We start from the raw sequence: 20,182 nt of genomic DNA on the forward strand, positions 1-20,182 counted from the left end.
AAAAGTTAGCATTGTGGATAGTGGGAAGGCTGTCTAAGGCTACAGCAAGATTATAGATCAGATGGAAAGTTGGGTGGAGCGTTGGCAAATGGAATTTAACCCTCAAGTGTGAGGTGATGCACTTTGGTAAGTCATACAGGGACAGGACATATTTAGTAAATGGTAGGACACCAAGTAATATTGATGAATAGAGAGACCTAGGAGTCCAAGTCCACATTCTCTGAAAGTGGCAACACAGGCCAATGGAGGGTGATGAAGAAAGCATATGCCATGCTTGCCTTCATAGGTCAGGACATAAAATACAACAGTTTGGATTTTATGCTGCAACCTTACAAAACACCAGTGAGATGGCACCTGGAGTTTTGGTTGCCACACAAGGGGAAGGATATGATTACAATGGAAAGAGTGCAGAGGAGATTTGCCTGGATTGAAGGACTTTAGTTATAGGGAAAGATTGGATAGTCTGGGTTTGTTCTCCCTACAGTGAAGGAAGCTGAGGGATGACCTAATAGAAGTATATAAAATTATGAGAGGCATAGATTAGATGGTCAAAATCTTTTCCTCACCATATGCATATCAAAAACAGAGGGCATAGGTTTAAGGTGAGAAGGAGTTTTAATGGAGATATGAGGAGTAAGTTTTGCTTTGAAAAAGAAGTGTGGTTGAGTCTGGAACACACTGCCAAAGATGGTGGTGGAATCACATACAATTACTACGTTTAAGAGGCATTTAGACAGACACTTAAATAGGCAAGGCATAGAAAGATACAATCGTAATGTGTGGAAATGGTATCAATTCAGATGGGCAAAATGGTTGGTATGGACATGGTGGGCCAAAGAGCCCACTTCTGTGTTGTGCGACTCAATGACTCCAATAATTCTAACCAAGGGTTATGTAGCTGCTGTAATAATGAGCAATTTCAAAAAAGTCCTTAGGACACAGAATGAGATCTTACGAGCCAATGTGCTTAGCCTTGGTCAGATCTCTTTAAATTGTTCCATTCCTTTTTAACTTTTCCAAAGCATTTCCCTGAACACATACTTCCTTTTCAAGTATACATCCAATTCCCTTCTGAAAATAACAAATTAAGCTGCTTCTATCGCCCTTTTATGAAGGGCATTGCAAATTATAACTCACCAGAAGAAAAATGTTCTCACCTCTCCACTAGTCCTTTTGCCAATTATCTTCAATCTACATTTTCTGGTTATAGACCCTCTTACCAATTGAAACAGTTTTTCCTTCATATAAATTGTAATCAAAACCTAGAATGTGCTTAAAAAATGTCATACTTGTTTTCCTTCAGTAAAATCAAAATGTGTTCTAGAAAAGTAACACTTACCAACTATTGAAAATCATGTAAAATATGAAAACAGCTCTGCTATGAGCAAAAATGCTGTCAAAAAAATACACATCAAGCAATGATACTGCCTCATTCTAGTGATTATCTACTTTAACAGCACTCTTCAATGGTCCTTATCTAATTTAAAAGACCTGCTCCTCCTGCCAGTGCCTTGCCTTATACACAATGATAAACTTCTATGTCTGATCAAAGAAACTATGCAATCATGCCGAGTGTAAACATTTTAACCACAGTTTATAAAATTACCATTCATTTATCATTAATATTCTCCTTCTTCATCTTATTAAGTCTCGTTTCATTTCTCTATTCATCAAAAGGCAGCCTACTCCCACATTTCCATCCAGGGTATTCCTAGAAGGCCACATTTGGCTTGTCTACCTCTCCTTTCAAGTGATTATTTATGTTCACACTCCCATGGTCAAATGAAAATAAAACCAAATGAATAGTACAAATTATCACTAACATGACAGAATTGTATCTACTGTAGATTTACTAGTGGGATCTCTCTCATTTGCCTTGTAAAGAAAATTTCAAACCATCAGTCAGCAGTAGAAAATCAACTACAAACCCAATCTTTTCTGCACAAAGTACTTTAAAAGTTCCAATCTATGTCTACACACAAATCAAAAGCTTTAGTGTTGGAGCTGGTGATGGTGGTGGGATAAGATGGAAAGGTGGATGTGAGGAGTCCATGCAAAGTGAAACAGCAAACTGTATGCTTGGATTATGAAAAAAAAGTGGTCAAGCCTTCCTGTGACCAGGAAACAAATGGCAAAGTGCATTTGTTTGCCACTGCTGCTACAAGAGAAATATAATTTCTTCAAATAGTACTTCTCTCTTACAATGCCAAGAATAGCATATTTCTAGTGCAAAAATATAAACAGGCCCAACACTAATCAAATATATAGCACAAGGGAATTCAGTTGTGAGCAGCAACACAGTGCCCACAGCACTAATGATTGGAAACATCCATTATGTGAAATGAAGTGCAAGGATTGCCTTTATATCCTGAGAGTGCTTCATGATACAAGTTCCCACTATTTATAATTTCTTCCATCGATTTCATATTAATAATCCTCTACTTGAGCCATCCACAATAATGCAATGCAAAATGTAGTGGTTCAACACAAAACCACAGAAAGTGGGTATGTGGCTGGGAAAATATCTAATCTGAAACACATTCCGATTAATAGCATGCCAACATGCTAAGAAGTGTGCACACAATTTTCCCACACCACAAAATTCTGTATGTGCAATAATTGTAACCTCAGAAAATAGGAATATGAAGCCAATAAAAACAGACTAGGTATAACATTTCAAAACAATAGATTTTCAGTAAAAATAGTAATGTGAAAAACTCTTGCAGATCCATCATCTTTTAAAATAAAGAATAAAATCTCCCCAAAGATGTTGAAGTTGAAAGATATCAAAATAATATATTCATCCTTTTTTCAGATGCCAGAGAATCTGTTATGCATTTCTCAGCTCCATGATTATGTGTAGCAGATATAATGAGCTAAAACACTACATGCTTACACTTCAGTCAACAATGCAGTTTATTAGTTGGCAGATTTCCCTCATATTTGAATTTCAAAACTATTTTTTAATATTCACATTTTTTAAACACAGAGCATTAGAAAGTTTCAACCAAATTTGACAATTATCTAAAAAAGTGGTGGGAACCGCCTTTAGAAAAGTATTAAAACAAAGCCCTACAGTCTTAAAATAGGCAAACTGAATTGTATGACTGATGCATGCGAATAGTCATGTTTTCAAGTTGTTTCACAAAAGAGGAAGGTTAAGTGAAGGATTTGGAAATCATTAAGTCTGTGGGGGAAAAGCAAAAATTTCAATCAACCATACCACCCAGCAGATGAATTATTCAAAGTTTGTATAACCCATTCCAAAATACATTGGCAATTCTGTGCACAGCAATTAGAATTAAAATGGCACCAATGAGCTGCGAGGATCATCTTTATATCCTGAGAAAGCTTCATGATTTTGAAGTTCCGATTTTTTTTAATTCATTCTATCAATTTCATATAATAATCCTCTACTTCAGCAGTGCACAGTAATGTCATACAAAATGTAATGGTTCAGCACAAAACCACAGAAAGTGGGTATGTAAAAAAGCTTCTAAGTCCTTTGTTCAAGTTGTTAAAAATTTCAGTTAAACCATACCAATACTGTAGGTGCTGAACATTTGAAAATGCTCAATTGGTCAGGCAGCATTTATGAAGCATTATGGCACTCTTCTGTTTTAGACTGTAGTCAGAAATAAGCCCAGACTGTACCAGTCATATCGCTGAGTCCCAATTCTTTTTCAAGTAACACCTTATTTGACCCAATAATAATATTAGCCAAGCTGCACTGTAAGCAGGCAAAAATGGATAGAAAGTTGCAGAAATAGCCATGGAAAATATTCACACAGCTGGTAAGTCTGCTTATTTTTTTAAAATTACATTCAAAGTTTCAAGCTTTTTGCAGAAGACAAACATTGAACTGGCAAGAACATTCTAACATCACACTTTTACTCTGCAAGATGATTGTGACTTTCTCTACAGTTGATGGGCAAACAATCTACTTCACAATCCATTTGATTCTTCAGTGATTACACATTACAGTTCCATTCTCAACCTTTCCTTTCAAGTTCTTGACAACATCATGTCCCATATCTGTGTCATCATTCCTGCAACTCCATTGGTTTCCATCACTACCATCAGCCTAACCAGTAACCAATATCATCTGTAACTTCAAGGCATTATCCATTCTTGGTACCTCTGCAAACATTGGTATCTGATTATAGGATATGCCTACGTGCCTTCCCTACCAACTCAATGGAATTGTCCTCACTAGGTGGTACTCTTACTTACACAAATATACAGACACTAACCCAGCACCATTCCCATTTCTGCACCATAAATGTCTCCCAAGGTTTTGCCCTTGGTCCTTCCTCTTCCTCACTTACTTGATATTGCATGACAACATAATTCTCAAATATCATAAAAATATAGCTCCACATGGTTTTATTCCAAAATATAAACAGAAAACATTGGAACCACTCTGGGGCCAGGCAGCAGAATCAGAATCAATGTTTCCGATCAATAGGAAGTGTTTTCATAGAAACATAGAAAACCTACAGCTAAATTCAGGCCCTTCGGCCCACAAAGCTGTGCCAAGCATGTCCCTACCTCAGAAATTACTAGGCTTACCTATAGCCCTCTATCTTTCTCAGCTCCATGTACCTATCCAAAAGTTTCTTACAAGACCCTATCGTTTCCGTTTCCACCACTGTTGCTAGCAGCCCATTCCACACACTCACCACTCCGAGTAAAAAAACTTAGCCCTGACATCTCCTCTATACCTACTCCCCAGCACCTTAAACCTGTGTCCTGTTGTGGCAACCATTTCAGACCTGGGGAAAAGCTTCTGACTATCTACCCAAACAATGCCTCTCATCATCTTATAAACCTCTATCAGGTCCCCCCCCTCATCCTCCGTCGCTCCAAAGAGAAAAGGCCGAGTTCCCTCAACCTGCTTTCATAAGGCATGCCCTGCAATCCAGGCAGCATCTTTGTAAATCTCCTCTGCACCCTCTCTATGGCTTCCACATCCTTCCTGTAGCGAGGCAACCAGAACTGAGCACAGTACTCCAAGTGGGGTCTGACCAGGGACCTATATAGCTGCAACAATACCTCTCGGCTCCTAAATTCAATTCCCCAATTGATGAAGGACAATACACCATATGCCTTCCTAACCACAGAGTCAACCTGTGCAGCCGCTTTGAGCGTCCAATGGACTTGGACCCCAAGACCCCTCTGATCCTCCACACTGCCGAGAGTCCTACCATTAAGACTATATTCTGCCATCATATTTGACCTACCAAAATGAACCACTTCACACTTATCTGGGTTGAACTGCATCTGCCACTTCTCAGCCCAACTTTGCATCCTATGTCCCGTTGTAACCCTGACAGCCCTCTATACTATCCACTGCACATCCAACCTTTGTGTCATCTGCAAACTTACTAACCCATCCCTCCACTTCTTCATCCAGGTTGTTTATAAAAATCACAAAGAATAAGGGTCCCAGGACAGATCCCTGAGGTACACCACTGGTCACTGACCTCCATGCAGAATACGACCCTTCAACAACGACTCTTTGCTTTCTGTGGGCCAGCCAGTTCTGGATCCACATTGCAATGTCCCCTTGGATCCCATGCCTCCTTGCTTTCTCAATAAGCCTTGCATGGGGTACCTTATCAAATGCCTTGCTGAAATCCATATACACTACATCTACTACTCTCCCTTCATCGATGTGTTTAGTCACATCCTCAAAAAATTCAATCAGGCTCGTAAGGCAGGACCTGCCCCTAACAAAGCCATGCTGACTATTCCTAATCATATTATACCTCTCCAACTGTTCATAAATCCTGCCTCTCAGGATCTTCTCCATCAGTTTACCAACCAGTGAAGTAAGACTCACTGGTCTATAATTTCCTGGGCTATCTCTACTCCCTTTCTTGAATAAGGGAACAATATCTGCAACCCTCCAATCTTCTGGGACCTCTCCTGTCTCCATCGACGACACAAAGATCATCGCCAGAGGCTCCGCAATCTCCTCCCTTGCCTCCCACAGCAGACTGGGGTACATCTCATCCAGTCCCGGCGACTTATCCAACTTGATGCTTTCCAAAAGTTCTAGCACCTCCTCTTTCCTAATATCCACATGCTCAAGCTTTTCAGCCTGCGCAAGTCCTCACTACAATCACCCAGATCTTTTTCCATAGTGAATACTGATGTAAAGTATTCATTAAGTACCTCCACTATTTCTTCCGGATCCATACACACTTTCCCACTGCTGCACTTGATAGGCCCTATTCTTTCGCATCTTATCCTCTTGCTCTTCACATACTTGTAGAATGCCTTGGGGTTTTCCTTAATCTTGCCCGCCAAGGCCTGCTCATGTCCCCTTCTTGCTCTCTTAATCTCCTTCTTAAGCTCCTTCCTGTTAGCCTTATACTCTTCCAGATCTCTAACATTACCTAGCTCTCTGTACCTTTTGTAAGCTTTTCTTTTTGACTAGATTTATTATAGCCTTTGTACACCACGGTTCCTGTATCCTCTTGTGACTCCCGTCTCATTGGAACATGCCTATGCAGAACTCCACCCAAATATCCCCTGAATATTCGCCACATTTCTTCCATACTTTTCCCTGAGAACATTTGTTCCCAATTTAAGCTTCCAATTTCCCGCCTGAGAGCCTCATAATTCCCCTTTTCTAGTCCGTCTGCTCCTATCTCTCTCCAATGCTATCATAAAGGAGAAAGAATTATGATCACTATCTCCAAAATGCTCTCCCACTCAGAGATCTGACACCTGACCAGGTTCATTTCCCAGTACCAAATCAAGCACAGCCTCTCCTCTTGTAGGCTTATCTACATAGTGTCAAGAATCCTTCCTGAACACACTTAACAAACTCCACCCCATCTACACCCCTCACTGTATGGAGATGCCAATCAATGTTTGGAAATTAAAATCTCCCATCACAACAACTCGTATTATCACATCTTTCTAGGACCTGCTTCCCTATCTGCTCCTCGATATCCCTGTTACTATTGGGCGGCCTATAATAAACACCCAGTAAAGTTATTGACCCCTTCCTGTTCCTAACCTCCACCCACATAGACTCTGTAGACAGTACCTCCATGATATCCACCTTTTCTGCAGCCGTGGCACTCTGATCAACAGTGCCACTCCCCCACCTCTTTTGCCTCCCTCCCTGTCCTTTCTGAAACATCTAAAACCCGGCACTTGAAGTAACCATTCCAATCCCTGAGCCATCCAAGTCTCTGTAATGGCCACCACATCGTATCTCCAAGTATTTATCCAAGCTCTAAGCTCATCCGCCTTGTTCACAATACTCCTTGCGTTAAGATAGACTCACCTCAAACCAGTCTGAGCACGTCCCTTCTCTGTCACCTGCCTATCCTCCCTCACGTACCTACTACTAGCTTTCTCTATTTGAGAGCCAAACACCCCTCTTCCCCAGTCTCTCCAGGTTGGATCCCACTCCCCAACAATTCTAGTTTAAACTCTATATTTCAATCAGAAACATTGAATGTTTCTTTTATAATACAATATCTGACATGCTGAGTAGTTCCAGCATTATCTGCCTTAACTGCCTCCATAAACCACATCCTTAAAGTAGTACGTGACCTTCAACGTTAACTCTTTTAGCTTGATATCCCATTTGAGATTTCCTACTGCAAAGGTACCCTGGAATGTTTCCTTGTATTAATAGGATCACAAATGCAAGTCATTGTCATAGCCTTACCACATCCAATCCAGGATAGTGATGGACGACCAGGCAATTTAAAAAACTCCATATATATCCCAATCTTCAATCATTGAAGGTCTTAACTCAAGGCTAAGATGCCTTCAGCCAGAAGTGCTACCTGGATGACCCAACTGGGCCTTCTCCCAAATTCCTTACAAACTTGGGAAACAATTTTTGCCAACTGCATTCTTTCTACATTAAAATAAGCTCCAGTTAGTACAATAAAGGCTTTGAAAGTCAGTTTTTGCTGAGTCTTCATTCTGAGACATCAACTCCATTTCTCTTACCATATATTTTATACATATGTAAATACATATACACAAAAAAAACACACATAATATATACACTGTCTGAGCTGCTGAGTTCTCCCAGCATTTTCTGTTTTTATTATTGCAAAGACTATGGACTTTTGACATGTCAGACCATACAGGATTGGAAAATAAATGCAGCTGTAAAAGCTTGCAAAATTTTCTTTATTTAAAAACACTGCCTGGACAAATAATGCCAGAACAATTAGATTTATAACCGTGTACAGCCAGAAATGCCAAGAGGATAATCCAACTCTGCTTCCTCCTGAGATCCCCAACATCACAGAAGCTAGTCCGGCCAATTCAATTCACTCCACATAATATCAAGGCTGACAACACCAAATGCAACAAAGGCAATGGAACCAGACAACATCTCACCTTATAGTAATGAAGACGCCAGCTCCTGCGTCTCTGTCATATTTCCTTTGATAATGAGAATTTCCATACAGGTGCTTCCGAAATATCATCTTTCTTTCTGAATTACAGCCCTCTACCATTGTTAATACAATCATTGACTACACCTCATCCATTTCCCACACCTCTGCTCTCACCCACTCCCCTCCAGGACAGAACATGGATAGAGTTCCCCTGGTCCTCACCTTTCACCCCACCAGCCCCCACATTCAACAGATCATTCTCTGCAATTTCCGCCACCTTCAAAGAGATTCCACCAGCAGACACATCTACCCTTCCACTCTCCCCCCACACACCCTTTCAGCATTTTGTAAGGACCATTCCCTTCCTGACTTCCTGCTTCACTCTTCCATTCCCACCAACCACCTGCTTTCTTATAGCATTTTCCCTTGCAACCACAGGTGTTGCAACACTTGTCTTTTTACCTTCCAAGAGTCCTTCCAAGTGAAACAGCAATTCACTTGCAGTTGTTCCAATCTACTGCAATGCATTCAGTGTTCACAATGTGGTCTCTTCTACATTGGAGAAACCAAACACAGATTAGGCATCTGCCTTGTGGAACATCAGTTCGCAGGGGTGATACTGAGCTTTCTGCTGTCTGCCACTTTAATTCTCAATCCCACTCTGACCTATCAATCTGTGGTCTCATGTACTGTCAGTAAAGCCCAACACAAACTTGAGGAACAGCACCTCATCTTCTATCTGGGCTCACTGCAGCCTTCTGGACTCATTACCTGAAGTTGTAGAATTCAATACCTCGATATCTCAGTCCATATCGATCATCCATCTGTGATATTAGCTCAGATTTTTTCACCATCTCTGGGAGTAGAGGACATGCCCATCCTGACCTGCAACTCCCACATTCTTTTGTCTATATTCTCACTCTCTAAGTGGTCCTATTCACTCATTGACCAGTTAATATTGTTTATAACTTACCCCCATGGTCACCACCGTTTCACTCTCAGAGACACTCCCCTCCCCCACCTTCCCTGCAGCTTTACACCCGACCCATCTCCTTTTCAGTTCTGACGAAGGGTCTATGACCTGAAACATCAACTCTTTTTCACTTCCCACAGATGCAGCTTGACCTGCTGAATATTTCCAGCATTTCATGTTTTTGTCTAGATTTCTAGCATCAGCAGTCTTTGAGATTTTTTTTCAATGAAAAACAGTGTCTAGCTTTGTTCTGTTCAGAAAACGTGTGGCAAATCCAGTCTGGACAATTAACATCCAAGTCAGTCTTTACTCAATCATCAGTGAAGTGATTGAAGTTGTCGAAGACAATGTTGAGAAGCAGTATTAACCAATAACCTCTTCGCCAATGCCAAGGATGAATTTCACAGGAGCTCATCACAACCTTGGTCAAAAAATAAACAAAAGGGATGACTTGCAGAGGTGAGGTGATCACACTGCCTTGACACCAAGGCAACATTTGACTAAGGAATTCTGGCTCATTGGGCATCAAGGGGATTCCATTGTAATGACTCCAAAGGTAAAAGACTGCAGTTATTGAGGTCAGTCATCCAGCCTCATGACATCAATACAGGCATACCTCAGGGCCATCTTAAACCCAAACATCCTCAGCTGCTTCAATGACCTTCCTGTCATCATATAGTTAAAGGTAGAGAATGCTTACTGATGACTGCATAGTGTTCAATCCCATGACTGCATAGTGTTCAAACTCCTCAGCAACAAAGTAGTCTGTGCCTGTGTGAAGCAAGACCTAGACAACATTCAGGCATGGGGCAGTTAAGTAGCAGACAATGACCATCTTTCACAAGTGTCCAATTTGGCATGCAATGGCATTTTCACGACTGAGTATGCCTACCATCAACACCTTTGGGATCACCACTGACAATAATTCTACAGAACAAGTCAGATGAATACTGCGGCTGTAAGAGCAGCTTAAGAAGCTGGGTATCCTGTGGCAGGTGACTCACTTCCTGATACCGCAATGCCTTTCCATCGTCTACAAGGTCTAAGTTGGGAGAATAATGAAAAACTCACTTGCCTGGATAAGCACAGCTCCAACAACATTCAAAGAGCTTGACATAATCCAGAACAATGCAGCCATTTGAATGGGAATGCAAAAAACCCACCCTAAACATTCATTCTCTCCACCAACAGCTCGGAGATTGCAGAGTTTATCATCCATAAATTGCACTGTGATTACTTGACCTATGTTACTCCAACAGCATTTCCCAAACCTTTGGCTCCTAACAGCAAGTAGTTCAAGGGCTTCATGCACATGTTACACATTACTGTGACTAGGAAATATATATCCATTCCATCATGATCAGTGGGCCTAAATTCTGGAACTCCCTTCCAACAGCATTGTGGAACCCCTTCATCAACAACTCTGCAGCAGTTCAAGGCCGCAGCTAACCGCCATCCTTTCAAAGGCAATTAGGAATAGGCAATGTTGTCCTTGCCAGTGACACAAAAAATGCTGAAAAGTAACTAAAAGAAATAGAGCATACTTGCAAACAGCAAGAAAATGACAGTCCTTTCTGATCACATTATGCTGTATGGGGTTAAATAGATAATCTTTACATTGAAGGCAAATAGTTCCATTTAATTCATCTTCCAGTTGTCTCAGCAATTGTAAATGAAACCATATTTCTCTTGATACTTACTCAACTTTACTTCTGATAATTCAAAAAAGCAATCAGCACCCACTGAATGCCCTTTGTATGTTGTCCAAATTCATCCCTTTTTAGGGTGCAATTGACTAGCTTATTAATTCAAGAGTTTGATGGAATTCCTGAATGCATATCCAGAACATTTCAGTCTTTGCTTTGGCAATAAAAATCCAGTAAAATGACCATTGCAGGCATGTTCTCTCTATAGGTCTTCACTGCATCCTTTTCAAATCACGAAGATTTTCCTATGGATTTTTTGTTTTAAAGTGTACATTCCAGATATAAACTATTTTGCCTCAGTTGCAGAGCTTGCCCAAACCACCTTCCATACATTTCCAGCTCTTGACAGCAGACATTGGGTTGATGTGCTGAGGCATTTCAAATTTCAATTTCCAAACAGAACTGGATGCTGATTCAGAGAGGCACCAGGGTTTAGGGATCCAACAAACGAATCAGACTCAAATAAGACATCACTTACTTATTCTCAACCCCAGATAACTAATGGCACTTGGTTACTGCAGACTTCTTCCACAAGTAGTAATTGCATTATTTAATTTGGACAAAGTCTATAAATTTATTTCCTTTAAAAGTAAAATTAAGCAAATTAAATAGTACATTTCACCGCATGGTAACCAGAGGAAAGGGACCCAAAGAATATTAAGCAAATTTAAATGCAAGCTGACTGATGGCCAGAAAGAAATAGAATCACAGGTTAAGGATGTAAATATGCAATCAAATTTCACTAGTTAATTTCCTTTAATGTCAAATACCAATTATTTTAAGAAGGTCAAATTAGTTTAAAGGCATAATGAATCCAACTCCAATTTACAGCAATAAATCTTAAAGAATTTCACTATAAATAATATTAGTACTGATGTAGCCACATAACTGAACTGGCTGATTACAATACGAATAGCATCAAAAATCACTACAGTAAAACTCTAATCATCCAGCGCACTCAGAAATCTGCCAAGCTGGCAGATTTTCTCTAATTCTATTAATACCCCAACACACTTTTAATTCCCTTTTTTTGGAGATATCACACAACATTATTATAAATTTTCTTGTGAACACGGTCAATTTCAAACAAGTGTGGGAACCAGGGCACCAGTTTCAAGAGCACGCAGGAAATACCATCTAGGGAGCCAGTTGCCGAACCATTGCTATTTCCAAATAGTTGGACAGCAGATTTTCAGCATCTTACTTGAATAGTTACAGAACACCAGTTACAAGTTACAGCCTCCATCTGTCCTTTAGATATGAAAAGCAGCCACCTTCTATATGAACAAAATGTTACAAATCTTGAAACAATGTAGAATTTATCATTCACCTATTATAATATTAGTTCTATTATTTAAATTTGTTACTATAAACTCTACTGTCAATCATAGGCTTCTACTGCTGAAAATTTTTTATGTGTCTTGTTTATTAAATACATTTTTTTTTAAAAGTTGTTATTCAAGTCTCTTCCACTTACCAGTTACTCTAATTCAGATTACAAGCATTTCTTTACCTTCACTCAAGTACAAATAAGAAACAGATCTGTCAAAAAATAACAGCAGCAAAACCTGTCCTCAATTAAGAGAGACTGTGGTACCAAATTTAAATAAAGAACTTTTATCATAAACAGACAGATGATAACTCTTGGATCAGCAGTCCACAATGTTTTTTCAGGATTCTCGACCACTCCTCATGGCACTTTCCCATGCAACCACAGGAGATGCAACACCTGCACTTTATCCTCATCCCTCTTCACCATCCAGGGACTCGAGCGGTCCTCCAGGTATAGCAGCAATTCACATTGACTATTTCCAATTTAGAGGACTGCATTCAGTGCTTACAACATGGTTTCCTTTGCATTCAAGAAACCAAACACAGATTGGCTGACCAATCTCTGTTCAGATGACAAGGGAAATCCTGAGCTTCCAGTCACCTGTGCCACTCTCTTTCTGACCTTTGTCTTCTACTTTGCTCCAACGATACCAATATAAGCTTGAGTAACCTCATCTTCCATCTATGCGTGATATAGCCCTCAGAACTCACTGAATCTAGCAATTTCAAGTAATCAGCTTTATTCCTTCGCCACATATGTGGCTATACTTTTAAGTTTCAATTTATTTCTTATTTTTCTCTTCTGCCTTTAATTGCTGTTTTTAAAGTAATTGTTCCCTTGACAACTTCAGATCACATTTACCCTGTTCTTTCCAATAGCGACCCACCCACCCCCACACACACACCCTACTGCACTTTAATTTGCAGATGATCAAAATAAGCCAGCATATAAAAAGTAAAAAAAAATAAACTGCTGGAACAAGTCAGTGGGTCAAACACCATCCATGGAGGCAAAGGGATGGTCAATGCTTTGGGTACAGATTGTGCACCAAGACAGAGTATAGATGTATTTAGAAGTGAAAGAGAGAGGCAAAACAGAGGCTGGTTGGTGATAAGTGGAACCAGATGAGGGGGCAAGAGAAGAATGATAGGCAGATGGAACCAGGTAGGAGAGATGAGGAAGAGTAGAGACAGGGACTAGTAGGTGATAGGTAGAACTAGATAAGAGAGGGTTGATGGAAAGATGGGGGAAGAGGTTAGAAAAGGTGAACCAAGGGAGAAGAAACCCGGGTAGATAGATATGTGGGTGATGGGCAGATGGAATGAGGTGGGGCAGGGTGATGAGCCAGGGTAATGATGGGTAATGGGGGGGGGGCAGGGGGAAAGAAAAGGAGAGGGGGGAATGGAAAAGGTGAACAAAGGGAGAGAATTAAGCGCATAGCCTTTTATGACATGATGTTTCAAGTGCTCAACAAAAATACTTGTATATTGTGAGAGTACCTGCCTCCTCTACCCCTTCATATAGGGATTTCCAGGTATCGAGCACCCTCTGGGTGAAACCACACTTCCTCAAATCCCTTCTAGATCTCCTACTTCTTATCTTAGAGTATGCCCTCTGGTCATTGGCACCTCCACTTAGAGAAAAGAAGTTTCTCACTATTTTGTATCTCAGTCAGGTCAACAGCCTCAGCATTCTCCACTCCGAAGAAAACAAACCCAACCTTTCTACTTTTTCCTCATAGCTGAAATGGTCCACCCCAGGCAACATCATGGTAATCCTCCTCAGCAGCCTCTCCAGTGAAATCACATTCTGTCACTGTTGTACAGTACTGAAACAGACACTTTGGCCCAACTCATCCATGCCAACCATGATGCCCATCTATGCTAATCCATTTGCCTGGATTAAGCCTACATCCCTCTACACCTTCCCAATCTAAGTACCTGTCCAAATGCCTTTTAAACACTAATTGTATCTGCTTCTACCACTTCCTCTGGCAGCTCATTCCATATAACTACCACCCTGGGTGAAAAACTTGCTCCTCAGATCACCTTTAAATTTTTCCCCTCACCTTAGACCTATGCCCTCTAGTTTTAGACTCCGCTAGCATAGAGGAAAAGACTATCTACCCTATCTATGCCTCTCATAATTTTAAGTGCCTCTATTAGGTTACAGCCCATTCTCTACCACCCCCCCCCCCCCCCCCCCCACCACACGTGCCTCCCATGTTCTGGTAGGAATAAACCCAGGCTATTCAATCTCTCTTTGTAAGCACGGCCCTTTATTCCAGGCAACATTCTGACAAATTTCTCCTGTACTTTCTATTGCCATTCTTTCTATCTAATGCGGTGACCAGAACTATACACAATACTCCAAGTGCAGCCTGACCAATGTTTTCTATAGCTACATGACATCTCAACTCTTATACAGTGACCACAACTGCACACAGTATTGCAGATGTGGCCTAGCCAATGTTTTATATAGGTAAACCATAACTTCTCTCCGTTTTTATTCCAAGCTCTGACTAATGAAGCCAAGTATCCTGTGTGTCGCCTTAACCTATTTACTTACCTGCGTTGCTGACTTCAGAGATCCTTGGACTTGTACCTGCAAGAGTCCTATCATCCATTCTGTATAACCTGGCCTTATTAACATACAAACCTATCAATATCATTTTTGTAGCCAAAGACTACCCTCCTTACATACCAAATGACCAAATTCGTCTCATCATACTTCCTACATTCACAGCCAAGTGCACCTAACGTTATTTTTAAAAATCTTATTTACAATTGAATCAACAATATCTGCTTCCACTAGTCCCCCAAGATCCACATTTATCACCCCCACAATGAAATAATTTTTCTGTGGACTAGTTTTGATTTTAGCTACTTTCAGCACAGACTATACCCTTCAACTCTCTTGTGCCAGGCTAAATGAGAGAACTTGCCATGGCCTATAGTATCTAGTCCTTTTAGACCATGGAAAACTTCAGTCATGGCACTCCTTAACTTTCACTTTCCCAGTGAGATCATGCCCAATTTCTGTAATTGCTAAGTAAATCGCTCATATTAAATAAACCATCCAACATGCTGGTTTTGTTCTTCTATGGCTTTTATTTGTACTACAGCAACCAAACCTGTACACACCACTCTGTATTTAATAATGACAATGATTTATAAAGTTGCAGGTTTATTCCACAATTTCATCTTATTATTGACTATGGAATGCATCAACATCTAATCTACTTTACCCGTTGTAACTAGCTTCTGTACATTGTCCATCAAGTACAGATTTTTATCATTTTCCATAGAGAGCAAAAGAAACATCTTTAGGGAGTGAAGCAGTGGGTGACTTTTGAAATTAATGATCAAGGCAGGAACTACATGAGCATTCAGGACTAGATTGGATAGATGGAATAGAAGAAGAGTATGATTCAGGTCCCTGCCTACTTTAAAGGTGAATGCCAAAGAGCCTGCTGCAACTATTTCTATGGATGGCCGTGATTCCTTTTATGTGGGTTAATACATCAAATAAGTTGACTGCTAAAGTATTCCATAAACATTGCACTGTGAAGTATTTCACACGAAATTCACAAAAGCAGACAACTCACCATGCCAGTATGAAAACTTTTTAGGTACTGGATATATCAACTGCAGTTAAGGTTCAGAATAAATCAAAGATAAGTGAAACAATAACTAAAAATCAAGGCTTATTGGAAGTAGTCTTCTAAAGAACAAAGGAATAAATACATTGCCTTGATTGTTATATAAAAACAGTGAAAGTGAAAAATGCAAGTGGCAAAACAATCTGCTTTACCATTAAGAAAATGTTACGAGAAAAACTGGAATTCAACAGTGGAAAAAGTAACAGTTCAAGGATGTGTCCTAGAATATAGAGGAAAGGCAGCACAGAAAGCAGCGACTGACCATTGTGCAAATGGCCTTGATGATAGAAACTACAAAAGGACTGGAGTTCTACTGATTAATATCAGTTCAAAAATATAGCAGGATAAAATGGGTAACCATTCATCCTGTATCGGGAGCAATTAAAATTTCTAAATCTTTATAAATACTCACTTAAAAAGACATTAATTAAGATGAGCAAGCATGGATTTATTCAATGCAGATCATACCTGTCAAATTTTATCAAACCAGCAACTAAATAGAATGGAGGAAATTCAGTGGATATTGTACATAAATTTACACAAGACTTTTAATTAAGATGTAACATAGAAAGATTGTTAATAAAATTGTGATGATTCAGTGACATAAAGAGAGCAAATTTAAGTGGTTAATGTACCTTTCATACTCGAGGTATGCAAACAGCTGAGTTGTACAAACATTATTGCTTTAGGTTACATCACCTACATTCACATACCATCTCTAGTTAAAAATATTTCAATGTCTACACAGAAAATTCTCAAATAAAATTTACATAAAGCCAGAAGAAATTTTGGTGCAGTTATCCAAGCACTCAAAGGATTAGTGGGAAGGACAGATCTAGATGGCTAGCCACTGTAGGATGATGGAAGTAAGAGATACTGAAAAAGCTACAGCAGAAAGATTTTGGCAGGGGGTGGGGGACATGGGAGGCAGAGGTTAGAGCCATGAAGAGGAGTACAAATGTGAGATTTTAATTTTGTTGTACTGAAACCTATGTAGGTCAGTGAGCTGAGGGCTGATTGGTGGGCTTGACATAGTCCATGTAAATTAGCCTTATTATCCGTCAAAAGTAATTAATGACATTCAGTCTTTGGGACATTTCTAGAAAGTTAAAAATAGATATGCATGCCCTCTCTTTTCATGCAAATACTTGTATAAGGGAAACAACATCGAAAATTGCAGCTGACAAACAGTATGAATGTTTTTAACAATTTAGGGGAAATGGGTACATTAATTGATTGAGCGGGGCAATGCCAGATGAAATAATGCTAAGAATTTGAGGCAACACAGAACAAATATGGTTAGGGATACAGATGTAAAGCTTTTAAGTGGGTTTGTAAATGGAGACAAATATTACAGACGTAAACAGATATAAATATAGTAAGTATTGTTTTCTAAAGACTATAACTGGCTGAGTTTTGAGAGTCTGTTTTAGAAAAATGGAAAAGCCACAGAGGGTTTGCAGTTGAGGTTTACTAACAGTACCAGTCATTTAGATGAGCAAACATTACAAAAACTTTCACTAACAGGTGTTCAAAATTTCAAATTGCTTTTGTTACCAATAGACTATTCCAGTGCTTCAATAGAGTAACAGTCATACAGCATGGAAACAGGCCCTTTGGCCCATCAATTCCAATCAAGCACCCACCTACATTAATCCCATCTTTAAAAATTCTTCCCACATTCTCATCAAATGCCCCAGATTCTACCATTCACCTACACACTAGGGGCAATTTGCAGAGGCCAATTAACCTACCAACCTACATGTCTTTGTGATGTGGGAGGAAACTGCAGTACCAAGAAGAAACCCATGTAATCAAAGGAAAAATATACATATTCCTCACAGACAGCACTGGCAGTCAGGATCAAATCCAGATCACTGAAGGTGTGAGACAGCAGGTCTATTAGCTGTACCAATGTGCACTCCGCTCCCCTACTCCCCAGCCCACCCCCCACCCCCAAGGTATACACTTTAGTCAAAAGTGCAAAGGAATAAACAGGATCACTGCCTGAGGGTACAAGGTATGCAATTTAGCATCAGGATTAAAAGAAATTTCTTTACCCAAAGGGCAACGAACCTGTGGAATTCTCTACAAAAGGCAGCAGTGGAGATCATCATTAAATATATTCATGTCTTAAAGCCAAAGGGGTCAAGGGCTATGGGATGAAGGCAGGAATTGGTACCAAAGTGGGTGATCAGCTATAATTGAGTTGAATGGAGCAGCAGCTCTGAAGGGCTGAAAGGCTTACTCCTGGTCCTATTATTTGTTTCTATGAAGGAATGTTCTCTAACTTTGAGTTTTGTGACACAGTTCTGGAAATAGTGGTATAGGCAAAATACAAAGCCACATTTCTAAAGGAAAATGGATAAAATGCATGACTCTATAAAATAAGTTAAATAGCATATTTTAAAAGGTTATTGTAGTAGATTACAAAAAGAGCCACAGTTATGATATTTGAAGTCATCCACTTCTGTAATAGCGTCAGAAAGAGAATCACAGAAGAATAAACAATTGCTGACCTAATACCATGCAAAAAATATACAAACTAGATGTAATTTGATTCCTGTACACTACACAAATTTCCTTCTCTGAAAAAAACTGCCGGAGGAACTCAGTGGGTTGAGCAGCATTTACCGGGGGCGGGGGGGGGGGGGGGGGGGGGGGGGGGGGGGGGGGGGGTGGTGGAGGGGGAGGAAATGTCAACGTTTTGGGTTTTAAATTTTAGACCGAAAGGTCACCAGTTCCCATCACCACCACAGATGCTTCTCGATCTGCTGAGTTCCTCCAACAGATTGTTTTTTTTGCTCAGATTCCAGCATGTGTCCCTTCCTTAAGATATTCTTTCACCAAGGGTCAAATCAGTGTTTCATGTTGTGAATTCAGTAACATCTCTGCCTGCCTTTCTTTCTTCTCTCTCGCTCACAACCCAGTGCGAGAAACCTATAACCCCTTCTCACTCATGAAACTTCCAATCCAGTTTACTTACTGGAGTAAATTAAGACAGGTGAACATAAAAAAAATTGTTCACTTCAAAACAAGTTGAAATATTTAGTAAATATCAAAGTTTGCGCATAGAGAAACCATCACAGCAACACTTGATCAACCCACGCCGCTCTCCTTCACTGGAAACAACAGAACCTCTCCTATCCGCAATACCCAATTTAGAAATCAAACATTAATTTCAAACCACGGGAAATCAAGTTATGGTTTTTTAAACTCTTCTAGATTTCCGCACCAAAAAAAAAAGAACCGGCAGCAAGACCTCGGCACACCCCAAGGTAGAGGTCAAGGTACCGTTCACACACAACCCACCAGTCCCTGTTGCCTCCTCCATTACCCGAGTCCGAGGCTCCACTGAGGCCTAGCACAAGACCAGCCAAGGCGACCGAGGAAAGGGGAAGCACAACCCCCCTCCCTCCATCTCAAACCAACGGGAAAAAAAAGATTATGGGAACCATTTTACCAACCGAACGGTTACTCACCGGGCTCGGCTGCTGAATACATGATCGGTTTGGCCGGGATGGAGGCAGCTGGAAACCGTACGCGGGGCGAGGATGGAAAATTATATCACCGACGGGAGCAAAATAAGACGCATGAGAAGAACGCGGGAGGGAGAGAGAGAAAGAAGAAAATAAACATGAATGACCCCCCCGCCGGGCCGACCAGTACACAGGGACAGGGGGGGGGAGAAGGAGAGGGGCAGGGACAGAGGCAGACAGCCCGGGACCTGCCGCTCGCTGGCCGATCGCTCCACACACAGGCGAGGAGGCGGGCCCGACGCGTCGCGTCATCGCGCCGCCCGCTCCTCGCGCCTCCAGCGCGCGCGCCCGCCACCTGAACCAGGCGAGGGCGCCAAACTGACGCGGGCGCCCGCGAAGGGGACCGGGGTTGGGGGTGGGTGGGGGGAAGGTGGTGGGTATTGCTAGGGAGGGAATGCGCTTGCGCAGTAGGAGGAAGGGGAAGAGGAAGAGCATTGCGGGTGGAGGGGGGGGAGAGAAAAGATTTACGCATGCGTGGTGGGGGGTGCGGAGGGGAGATTTACGCATGCGTAGTAGAGGGGCGGGGGAAAAGGAGAGATGTACGCATGCGTGGTGGGGCGGAGGGATCGGAGAGATGTACGCATGC

At 40.9% G+C, this 20,182-nt stretch overlaps 1 protein-coding gene across 1 annotated transcript in view; it reads right to left on the reverse strand.

The window, feature by feature from the left end:
* ago2 (argonaute RISC catalytic component 2) overlaps positions 1–19,908 on the reverse strand; it is a 67,693-nt gene extending 47,785 nt beyond the window's left edge. The window contains exon 1 of the mRNA XM_052022726.1: positions 19,540–19,908. Within this exon, the coding sequence (XP_051878686.1) occupies positions 19,540–19,561 (22 nt within the window). The 5' untranslated portion in view covers positions 19,562–19,908. The remainder of the gene's footprint in view (positions 1–19,539) is intronic.
* Positions 19,909–20,182: the final 274 nt, after the last annotated feature.

Source organism: Pristis pectinata, chromosome 9 (assembly GCF_009764475.1).
Source record: "Pristis pectinata isolate sPriPec2 chromosome 9, sPriPec2.1.pri, whole genome shotgun sequence".
Taxonomy (NCBI): Eukaryota; Metazoa; Chordata; class Chondrichthyes; order Rhinopristiformes; family Pristidae; genus Pristis; species Pristis pectinata.